Genomic DNA, 12,096 nt, shown 5'->3' with positions numbered 1-12,096 from the left:
TAATACCAATTGCAACTGATTTGAATAACAAATTACCGACTTGGAGTTGCGGAGGATTGAACTCCGGGCTTTTCGCATGCAAAGCGAACACTCTACCACTGAATTACAACCACTGTGTTATTAAATCATTTACTTACTGTATGTTTTTTGTTTGACCTTCAGTTAAGAAATCTAAAGTTTCAATTCCTGTTGTTGAAATAAAGTTCAATGTTTCTATTCCTCTTGTTAAATTGATCCATAGTGTAACGAAGCCATCAAAATATATATACCTTTGCAAGATACCCACAATATGATCTATTTGCTTATGCTTATTTTATATTCACATTATATTCTTATTCACTACTACAAACGTATTTGCTAGTTGCTTCATGTGCAACCATGTTGACCTAGATAAAACTTCCGGGTTCTGACTCACGCGTGTGACGCACCTACGCGTCACGAACATCACGCCACACGCGAAGATGCGACGTTTCATGGTGAACCCACTTTCTGACAAGAGTCAGACAAGTATCAGCTTGCAAGACGTTTAGTCGCCTTTAGCTTGAATTGTCACTCTTAAACAGTAGACTTTTATCTTGATGTGTTAGCTTATTCATTTTAATCCATTAGTTATTCCTCCAACTTATTTTGTTGTTCTTTCCTCTCCGAGCATCGTGTGGATTCGAATTATCTTCTCAACACGTACCCCAAATACTATACGTGTCGGCAAGTAGTATTGTTTCCCGTTTTCTCCTATTATTCCCTCACGCTTGTACGCCCGCGCTACCACGGTAAGATCAAATTACTTTGTCTCGAATCTCACGCTCAGTTTCCCAATTGGACTCACGTCCATGTATCCCTACTCGTTTTGTAAACCTTTGGCCTCGGCTTAGTAATACATAATCATCATTGTGGGTAAATACGCCTCTGAGTTTATTTACACAACAAATTGTCTTAATTCGTAAAGCCATTCACCCGAGAGGGAGAATGCTTTACATAATGGTGGCAGCGATTTTTCGAACTCAACCACAATGATTGACGATGTTATTACTGGCGGCCCTAAACTTTTGCGTTCTCCTATAATAAACCCCATTGTCCCCAAAACCACTGCTATCCCAGATAAATTTCAAGGAGGTAAAGCGTCAGAGAAAACAATTGAGGCTGTTAAAAAATCTGCATCACCCATTTTTAAACCCAAAGTAAAACAAGATGACACTCAGTTAAAGAAACTTAGAACGAATGTGGCGTATGTGGCTGTCCCAGGGTTAGATAACATTAACTCTAGAAAACCCCGCGCTAAGAATATTACTAAGGTAACATCCGTGTCTCAATCAACTTCACTTTTAGCTAAGTTTACATCAAAATTGTCACCCGTTAATCCTACTCCCAAATCTACGTCAAAAACCAGTTTTCTCTCGAGCACAATTTTAAGTTTTTTCAAGAGGAAGAACACAACTAATGGAAAAACAGTTGACACTGAGTCTTCACCACCTATACCACGAGATCACGACGAATCAGGAGAAGATTTTCCAGATTCAGACGAGCAGGTTGCCATCCCTAATACTAGCCATCAGGAACCTGAAGGAGAGAGAAGCGGATTTCCACACGCGTTTCGTACACACCCAACACACCATTTCGTAAACAGGTTTCTTTCCAAATCCCCACTTTTAATCGCGAAAAGAATTGGAATTATTCTCCCTCACGTTTTGGTAGTAACGACAACACCACTCAGCACTATTCGAGATTTCCGAATAAACCTAGGAATTTTACTTCGTCCTTTTCAAAACCTTCTAGTGATTCCCCATACAGGCCCTCACAACATATGATGACTTGCAATTTTTGTGGATTTCGAAGCCACACTCAGTCTACTTGTCGCAAATTTCAACGCCAGAATCTAGAACAGGCACAACCCCCTATTTGTTATTCTTGCCGTGAGATAGGTCACAAATCTAATAATTGTCCTAAGATAAGTGAACCAAATAGACCTAACATTCCAGGCCCACCTCAACGCCAGGGAAACCACTAGGAATCAACTGTAGCTTCGGGTCAGTTGATATCGAGCCTCCTTTAAAATCCCGGTAAAGTCGCAAAATTAACAACCATTACAAATGAATCGACCCCAAGAATTCCATTAAAGATTTTCCAAATCCCTTTACAAGCATTATTTGATACAGGCGCGTCTAAAAGTATTATACACGAGAGATTATTTAATAAGTTGCCCCCTAGAGGTCAAGTGATCTGCAGTCAGCTTGATTTTGATTTATACGATGTAGGGGAGAGAAAATTACACACGCTGGGAAGAGTGACATTGCCCGTTCGCTACGGAGAGTCAATTTTAAGACAAGAATTTATTGTTACAAACGGTGTTACAGAAGACTGTATCCTTGGATGGGATGCAATCCAGAAACACGGATTTCGGCTTGATGGAGAAGCCAAGAGCATTTATTTAAAAAGAGATGAGCAGGGCTCTTTAGCTATCTCTAGGGTACCAGACATGGCAATTACAACGGTCAAAAAGACGACGCTATTTCGTCAGACGTCGCTGGTAATTGCAGCGCAAATGAAAGGTTCATTTCCGTATGTCCCCCCTCAAACAGCATTTATATTTACCCCAGAAGAAAATTTGCCGGCAGGATTATATATCGAAGAATTCATTGGAAAAGTATCGGGAGATGGAACGTATAATATTATGGTCGAAAATCATTCATTCACTGAAGTCAACATACCAAGAAACACTAAGTTAGGAATAATAGAAATAATTCGTCAAGTAATAGGAAAAGTTGCTTTAAACAAATCAGACCACAAACCTAACGAGAAATCTGAGACTGTTGTAATTTCGGATGTCGACCCGGAATTTCAAGTACCGCTCTCTAAATTATTAAATGACTTTCACGACTTGTTCGCTTCAAAAGATTCAGAATTAGGGAATACTAATCTCATTAAACACACAATTGATACACAAGGACGAGGCCCCCTTCGACAACGCCCATATAGAGTAACAAACAATCAAAGAAAATTATTAGAGGACAAAGTGCAAGAAATGCTTGAGGCGGATGTAATCCGATATTCACATTCACCATGGGCTTCACCCGTGGTATTAGTAGAGAAAAAGAACGGCGAAGTTAGATTTTGCGTCGATTATAGAAAATTAAATAGTATTACAAAAAAGGATTCTTTTCCCATGCCACGAATTGATGAAACTTTAGACCAATTATTCGGAAAGAAATTTTTCACAACTCTTGATTTAGCTTCTGGCTATTGGCAAATTCAAGTAGATGACTCAGCTATTGAAAAAACTGCATTTGTAGTAGAAAACAACCTTTATGAATTTAAAAGAATGGCATTTGGTCTGTGCAATGCACCGGCTACTTTTCAAAGACTAATGAATTATGTACTGAAAGACGTTTTAGGAAAAAAAGCATTAGTTTACTTGGATGATGTCATCATCTTTTCGGACTCTTTTGAAGATCACTTACGTGATATTCGTTAAATTTTTGACTTATTAAAGGCTGCTTAGTAAAAATGAAAGCTTAAGAAATGCCAGTTTATAAAACAATCGGTAAACTATCTCGGTCATGTTATTTCAACAGACGGTATTAAACCCGACCCTGGAAAAATTGATAGGATAGTGAACTATAAAACACCTACATCTGTTGACGAAGTACGGTCATTTCTTGGACTTGCTGGATATTACAGAAGATTTATTAAAGATTTTGGATCAATTGCTAAACCACTGACTAGATTAACACATAAAGATCTTAGTAGAAAACCTTTTGCTTGGGGAACTGAAGAACAACTTGCTTTTGAGAAATTGCGCAATTCTCTAGTAACGCCCCCAGTTCTTGCTTACCCCAATTTCAATGAAAAATTTTTACTCTTTACTGATGCATGCGATTATGGAATAGGATCTGTACTTTCTCAAATGCAGGATGGTCATGAACATCCAATTGCATATTCAAGTCGACAACTGACTAAAGCTGAATCGAAATATGGAACGACAGAAAAGGAAGCATTGGCCGTAATTGATGCAATTAAACATTTTAGGCATTATCTCTTAGATAAACCGTTCGAAATTATTAGTGAACATAGACCTTTGCAATGGTTGAAAAACCAAAAAGATAACAATGGAAGATTAGGAAGATGGGCTATACTTTTAGCAGCGACCAATTATGAATTAAAATATAGACCAGGTCGTATTCATCAAAATGCTGACTGTTTGTCTCGCTTAAAAATTGCTAGTATTCAGCCAGCGTCAACCAATATCAAATTCATTTGCGAAAAGCAAATGGAAGATGATCTTTGTGTTGCAATTAAAAATTATTTAGAAACAGGCGAACTCGAAGAAAAATTTTGCGTCTCTAAGCCCGATTGGGTGAAAGAAATTGAATACTTTGAAATTCTAGAAGGTACACTTTATCGCCATGAATTGCCTTCTACAAATAGCAAGCGGAACGAATTAAATCACCAATTAGTTTTGCCTTTGTCACTCTGTCATCTTGTGCTAAAAGAATTACATGATGCACCGATGGGAGGACATTTAGCTTTTTATAAAACTTACTTGAAAGTGAAAAATCATTACTATTGGCCGACTATGAGGGCTGATATTAGAGAATATTGCCAGGCTTGTGAAATCTGCATGGCCAACACTTCTTCAACTTATAGAGCACTTTTGCACCCGCACGAAATTGCGAAAGCTCCGTTTCAAGTAATAGGAATGGACTTTTTAGGTCCTATCACCCCGATTTCCCCAAATGGTAACAGTTATATATTAGTAATAACGGATTATTTTAGTCGCTGGGTGGAAGCAGTTGCGTTGAAAGATCAAACTGCTCACACGACAGCGGAATGTGTTTACAAAACAATTATTGTGAGGCATGGAATGCCTAAAGCCATTGTTTCTGATCGAGGAACCAATTTCACTTCGAAATTATTCCGATACTTTTGTAAAAAATTGAAAAGAGACCAAAGATTGACGACAGCATACAACCCAGCTAGCAATGGAGAAACAGAAAGATTTAATCGTACATTGACATCAATGTTACGAAAAGAATTAAAAGATGGAGAGCATTCCAACTGGGAAGATATGTTGGATGATGTTTTATTTGCATACCGTAGTTCTACGCATTCTTCGACACTTGAAACCCCTTATTATTTAGTGCACGGTAGAGATCCCAATATTCCTGTGAATGAATTTTTAGATGCTTCCCCTTCAACCTTTAAATCTGCTTCTGATTACGTAGGAAATTTAACTGATCGCTTGCGTTATAGCTTCCAATGAGTTCGCGAAGAAACCGAGAAAGCGTGGAATCGTCAACGCGAACAATATAACAAGCGAGCAAAAGAAAAGAAATATGTTGTAGGCGATAGAGTCTTATTAGATATTCGTGTAGTTAAGGATGGAGATAGTAGGAAGTTTACGTCAAAATATAAAGGCCCTTATAGAGTAGTAAAAGTTTATAATAATAGTACTGTTGATATAGCTGATAATTCTTATAAATGTCAACGTACGCATGTAAATCGTTTAAAACCACTGTACGAGACAATGCTGTGGAAAACAGAACTTTGTCCCCCAATTGAGAACCCCTCTGATTTTGAAAACCGATTTCGTAAGTCAATTGCGACTCAACCCAAGAACATGACATTGCCGTGGAAAATCAAGATCACGAAAAAACAATGGCAAGTGACAGCCCCGAAAACGACACCGCACAAACAAGTGATCTTTTGGCAGATGCAAATTGTTCACAACAACAAGAAGACGTCATCAACGTACATCGACCCTCGTCAGCAAATAATACTTCTAACACAAACGAGTCCGACCACGAAACAACATCAATTCAGAATTAAGCAATTAACAAAGATGACTCCGCACGCGCTGAAGTTAAGGCAGATGATCGTCCATCAGTGCCCAAAGAAGATTTTTCAGCTGAGAAACTAGAACAACTTCATGTTACCAGACGCCCGCAACGCAATCGACAAAAACCTCTGCGTTATCGAGATGGAGTCCAATAACAAGAAAAATATGGCTATATTCTGTTATTCGCCTATCACTTTTCTATCCTGTCTTCTTTTCCCTCTCAGTATTTCCCCTCTCAGTATTTCCCTTCCCTCGTCAAAGCGTTGTAGCCTCAGTAGTGTTTTTCCATAAATAAAAACGGCAGACGTAACAATCAGAATAGTCTCCAAATAGATTAAGTAAAAGAAAGAAATTTTTTTTTATTCAATTGGAATTGGAATTAAATATAATTACATTGCGGAAAATTTACTTAAAAAATTTCAAAAAAATGCAAAAGCCGTTCGCACACGGATTGAGTCCAGCGCCAGACTCTCCCCTAGCCAGAAAGGGACAAATTCTCCATCGTCAGTAGTCAACTCTTGCCACCCACAAGAGTTACTCGGCCAACGGAATTGACAGCTGAGAAGAGCGCGAGGCGACCATGTACAAGAAGGGGGTGGAAAGGCCACGATGGTAAACCACCGTGACCCACCTTCCGTACATTGGAGCCGACGCACATTTGTTCCCTTTTACAAGCTTCCGCCGGGATTTGAACCCGAGTACCCACGCATCGCAAGCAAGCTTGCTAACCAATTATCTTTGGGTGGGGTACAATCAATGCGTATATTCAAGCAAGTCATTCCCTCTGACAAACAAATTTTTTTTTTTTTTGTGTAAAATAAAAACCTCCCCGTTAGATAAATAACAACCTCACTTAACTAACTTCAAGTTATTTGTCATTTTGAATCAGTAAGTCTTATTTTCTGAGTTGGACCTATTTATTTCAAGAATTGACATTCTCATGCCATCTAGTGCTCAAAATGTAAACTAAAACAACATCATCTAGCGGTCGAATTCTAAACCACGAGTAAAAATATTAATACGCATAAAATAATAGGGAAATTATATTACCTTTACCGTAGCAATCCTTGAATCCAGAATTCTTCTCCTATTCCGCCTCCTATACTCTTCTTTCACTTCTTTTCCTTTCTTCATATTTTTCGCTTATCTTTCACTTTACAAACAATCAAAACGACTCCGTAAAACCAAAAGAATGATTTGTAAAACCAATCAGTAATGATGTCGATATTTGAATATTTCATAAAGTAAAGTTATAGAAAACTTTCCATATCTTCGGTATTCCGATAACGCCACTGCAATGTGCCACGCCCAAACGTCAGCACCAACGCTATAGCATTCCCCACCCACCCACACACTTAGTTTTACTGTTTCTTTTGCTTCCCTTTTTCATAAGTTAGCCGCTAAAATGTGGAACTTGGAATGAGGAATGTTTCAAGGCCACCTACACACTTGCTAGTATTTCACACCAACCAAAGCTCCCTTGTTTCCGTGCATACCCTTTTCCATGTATTGAACTTATAAAATTCTCAACTTCGCATATGATTCTTAAATTCTTTTTCTCGCCATGAATTTTTAAACGTTTCTTTTCTATTTCCCTTGCCAAGTGAATGTTTATTTTTCAATTCTTTTTAATAATAATGTTTAGCTTCCCCTATTTCCAATAATACTAATTAATTGTTGCAATATTGTTTCTCTTTATACTTAAACAAATTATAATATGATGCATTTCATTTCCGTATCCTTTTGCCGTAGCGTGACTAGCAAAAGCCGACGGAAAATCTTTGACATTTTTAAGCCTAGAATATGTTACTCCCATTTTTATCTTTTGCTACCCTTTTCATTCTTTGATTTTATTTTGTTTTGTATGAAAACCATAAAAGTTTCGTCTATTTTGTTTTATTCCATTATTGTGCGTACTATTTTTCCCAAAAATTTTGTTTTTTTTTGTTTTGTTTATGCCTATAGAAATGTCACCATTGCCATTTCTGCTACTGCTAAGCCTTTGCTGGATTCGTCCGCAAGCCTTTGAAACAACCGTTTGCGATTGCTCAGAGCCATTAAGAATGGGAATTCTTCAATTCTCTGACGCAAATTGCCGGCCAAAAGAAATTGACAAAAATAATGTTCAAGTGAAATACGGTGTTTACAGTGAAGAATGGGCAGCAGCTCATTTTCCGGGATATATTTGCGCAAAATGGAAAAACATTAAACACATTACTGTGAGTTTTTTCGGCCAGGTAGTGATTGTGCCGGACAAAATTTCCATCGATACGACACCTTCAGAGTGCAACGATATGATTACCCATAAAAAGTGCAACGGAAATGAGATGAAAGCTTCGGATAATAAATATGTATTCGATCACGATCCAACACCTTTGAAATATTGGATGAGTACAGTAACAGCACAAATTACTAACTGCGTCCTTGAAAAAGTGCAACTTTATCAACAAAGTGAAGACACTAATTTCCAGACACCTATTGGCACAGCATCCGCGACGGCAGGTAACTTGTCACATAATCATTTAACATTGGTATGGGACACTACCTACACGCATCACACGGCACCAATAAATCGACTTGTTGAATCTGGTGTCGGTACACTAACAAGACAGTTGGAAGGCGAAAAGTCATTCCGTCTACAGGATGACGACAATCAACTAGATTTTCACTTAACTCTTCGACCTCCTTGTCTCCCACTTCAACAAAATCGTACATCAGCCTACGATGTCGTGGGTCAACCAAAATTGTACATTTTGACAGGAGAGATAAAGGAAAATTCTTCTTCAGCATCAACAACGACACCACCGCCACCTAACGCTGAAATTTTCAACATACCGGCTAATATACAGTATATTCGCGATCAACTCACCGATCACGAGAATGAATTAGCAAGACTAATTCAAAAATTACAATGTGATTCCCGAAAGGCGAAACACGAACGAGCTATCGCAGCCGCTCAATATAATGGATGGTTAGCGGCTTCCCAATTAAATTTACCCCAGTGCACGAAACTCCAAGCTTTGGGTAGAACGGCAGTTGTCATTCAATGCAAAGAACTAAATGTCACATTTGACACTGTAGTGACCTCTTGCGGTCCGCAACCAAAATTCCAAAATTTTACGATAAACCTTGATGGATGGGAACTTGTAAAATTTTCAACCTGTTATTGGACCAATGGATTTGTCAACTTTAATGGCAAGCCGTACGCATTGCGTAATAACACCTGGAACCCAATCGAGGCAAATATTATTCTACCGGAGCAGTCACTCGCCCACTCCTTTCGTTACGAAGATGTCAAATTTTCTGATTATGAACATCGAAGCAACCCAGCATACAGTGATACCATGCTTAACCACATGAATATCATGGCCGATATTGCGGCAGCAATGAACGAACACTCACAAGATATATCTTCGGTACATGAAACATTGAGTACCTCCAATGTTTTGATAACAGCATCCAATGTCGGAACCTACACCAGCTGGTGGGTAAAACTCAAGGATTATTTTTACATCGGTTTACTCTGTGTTTCCGGTGTGGTCCTCATGCGTATCTGCTATTGCTTGGGATTTTTCGAAATGATTCGGAGTTTATGCTGTACCAAATTGAAAACTCCGACCAGAACAACTTCCGGATCAATTGAAATGAATAACATGTGATTACGGGACGTAATCTCACGCCGCCGGGAGTGATGTAACGAAGCCATCAAAATATATATACCTTTGCAAGATACCCACAATATGATCTATTTGCTTATGCTTATTTTATATTCACATTATATTCTTATTCACTACTACAAACGTATTTGCTAGTTGCTTCATGTGCAACCATGTTGACCTAGATAAAACTTCCGGGTTCTGACTCACGCGTGTGACGCACCTACGCGTCACGAACATCACGCCACACGCGAAGATGCGACGTTTCATGGTGAACCCACTTTCTGACAAGAGTCAGACAAGTATCAGCTTGCAAGACGTTTAGTCGCCTTTAGCTTGAATTGTCACTCTTAAACAGTAGACTTTTATCTTGATGTGTTAGCTTATTCATTTTAATCCATTAGTTATTCCTCCAACTTATTTTGTTGTTCTTTCCTCTCCGAGCATCGTGTGGATTCGAATTATCTTCTCAACACGTACCCCAAATACTATACGTGTCGGCAAGTAGTATTGTTTCCCGTTTTCTCCTATTATTCCCTCACGCTTGTACGCCCGCGCTACCACGGTAAGATCAAATTACTTTGTCTCGAATCTCACGCTCAGTTTCCCAATTGGACTCACGTCCATGTATCCCTACTCGTTTTGTAAACCTTTGGCCTCGGCTTAGTAATACATAATCATCATTGTGGGTAAATACGCCTCTGAGTTTATTTACACAACAAATTGTCTTAATTCGTAAAGCCATTCACCCGAGAGGGAGAATGCTTTACAATAGCTTGACTTTTTTTTGATAGATTTTGTAATTTGAGAAATTTTTTAACAGCGATTGTGTTTATTATTATACATGCAGTCACTGGAATAGTACCTGCTGTATCAATATGGATAATCCTGATTCCGAATTCAAATGCAATGAAGACTTTATAGACTGCTGTCGATATTGCTGGTTCTTATGTCTTAATTTATACCTTTCATACGAAATAGTAAATTATGATTCCGAATTATTACATTGTGTTAATGTATATTTATACTTTTTATGATTAAACTGGAGTTGCGGAGGATTGAACTCCGGGCTTTTCACATGCGAAGCGAACACTCTACCTCTGAGTTACAACCCCTATGTAAATTGATATATCTTACTTGAACCTGCATTTCTTTTCTAAGTTTTAAATTCAGAAATTCAGCTGTATTTCTTACTGATTTCGCATTGATCAATTACACCAATTTCAGAAATAAGCTACACTTAAATTTTATATTAGGTTTGTATTTATGGGCCAATTGCTTATGTACTACTAGTGCTAAATGTTGTTTTGTAAGGAATCAACTTGGATATAGCCTGCTTCAAACCTTTTTTTTATTATTTGTATAGTCTTCTAATATTAATATCTGCGAAGAAAGGGTTTTCTATGGTTGTAAAAAAACTAACTTGTACTGTTTACTAATTTCAAGTGCAACTGATTTCAATAACAAATTACCAACTTGGAGTTGCGGAGGATTGAACTCCAGGCTTCTCGCATGCAAAGCGAACACTCTACCACTGAGTTACAACCCCTGTGTTAATATAATCATTTACTTACTGAATGTTTTTTGTTTGACCTTCAGTTAAGAAATCTAAAGTTTCAATTCCTGTTGTTGAAATAAAGTTCAATGTTTCTTTTCCTCTTGTGAAATTGATCCATAGCTTGACTTTTTTTTTATAGATTTTGTAATATGAAAAATTTTTTAACAGCGATTGTGTTTATTATTATACATGCATTCACTGGAATAGTACCTACTGTATCAATATGGATAATCCTGATTCCGAATTCAAATTCAATGAAGACTTTATAGACTGCTGTCGATATTGCTGGTTCTTATGTCTTAATTTATACCTTTCATACGAAGTAGTAAATTATGATTCCGAATTATTACATTGTGTTAATGTATATTTATACTTTTTATGATTACACTGGAGTTGCGGAGGATTGAACTCCGGGCTTTTCACATGCGAAGCGAACACTCTACCTCTGAGTTACAACCCCTATGTAAATTGATATATCTTACTTGAACCTGCATTTCTTTTCTAAGTTTTAAATTCAGAAATTCAGCTGTATTTCTTACTGATTTCGCATTGATCAATTACACCAATTTCAGAAATAAGCTACACTTAAATTTTATATTAGGTTTGTATTTATGGGCCAATTGCTTATGTACTACTAGTGCTAAATGTTGTTTTGTAAGGAATCAACTTGGATATAGCCTGCTTCAAACCTTTTTTTTATTATTTGTATAGTCTTCTAATATTAATATCTGCGAAGAAAGGGTTTTCTATGGTTGTAAAAAAACTAACTTGTACTGTTTACTAATTTCAAGTGCAACTGATTTCAATAACAAATTACCAACTTGGAGTTGCGGAGGATTGAACTCCAGGCTTCTCGCATGCAAAGCGAACACTCTACCACTGAGTTACAACCCCTGTGTTAATATAATCATTTACTTACTGAATGTTTTTTGTTTGACCTTCAGTTAAGAAATCTTAAGTTTCAATTCCTGTTGTTGAAATAAAGTTCAATGTTTCTTTTCCTCTTGTTAAATTGATCCATAGCTTGACTTTTTTTTTATAGATTTTGT

General features: G+C 37.5%; 1 protein-coding gene and 5 non-coding genes across 6 annotated transcripts; 1 reads left to right on the top strand and 5 right to left on the bottom strand.

The window, feature by feature from the left end:
• Positions 1-41: 41 nt before the first annotated feature.
• Trnaa-ugc lies at positions 42-113 on the bottom strand. The gene has a single exon. It is a non-coding gene; the product is annotated as a tRNA-Ala (tRNA).
• An 8,028-nt stretch (positions 114-8,141) lies between these two features.
• On the top strand, positions 8,142-9,730 carry LOC123470403. The gene has a single exon (XM_045170647.1). The coding sequence runs from the start codon at positions 8,161-8,163 to the stop codon at positions 9,490-9,492; it is 1,332 nt and encodes a 443-aa protein (XP_045026582.1). The 5' UTR covers positions 8,142-8,160; the 3' UTR covers positions 9,493-9,730.
• Positions 9,731-10,532: 802 nt separating this feature from the next.
• Trnaa-cgc lies at positions 10,533-10,604 on the bottom strand. The gene has a single exon. It is a non-coding gene; the product is annotated as a tRNA-Ala (tRNA).
• Positions 10,605-10,966: 362 nt separating this feature from the next.
• Trnaa-ugc lies at positions 10,967-11,038 on the bottom strand. Its single transcript has one exon. It is a non-coding gene; the product is annotated as a tRNA-Ala (tRNA).
• A 397-nt stretch (positions 11,039-11,435) lies between these two features.
• Trnaa-cgc lies at positions 11,436-11,507 on the bottom strand. Its single transcript has one exon. It is a non-coding gene; the product is annotated as a tRNA-Ala (tRNA).
• A 362-nt stretch (positions 11,508-11,869) lies between these two features.
• Positions 11,870-11,941, bottom strand: Trnaa-ugc. The gene has a single exon. It is a non-coding gene; the product is annotated as a tRNA-Ala (tRNA).
• Between the last annotated feature and the right edge of the window lie 155 nt (positions 11,942-12,096).

Source organism: Daphnia magna, linkage group LG3 (assembly GCF_020631705.1).
Source record: "Daphnia magna isolate NIES linkage group LG3, ASM2063170v1.1, whole genome shotgun sequence".
In the NCBI taxonomy this organism is placed as follows: domain Eukaryota; kingdom Metazoa; phylum Arthropoda; class Branchiopoda; order Diplostraca; family Daphniidae; genus Daphnia; species Daphnia magna.
The sequence above is the reverse complement of the archived record's forward strand: the minus strand, read 5'-3'. Positions and strand labels throughout refer to the sequence as shown.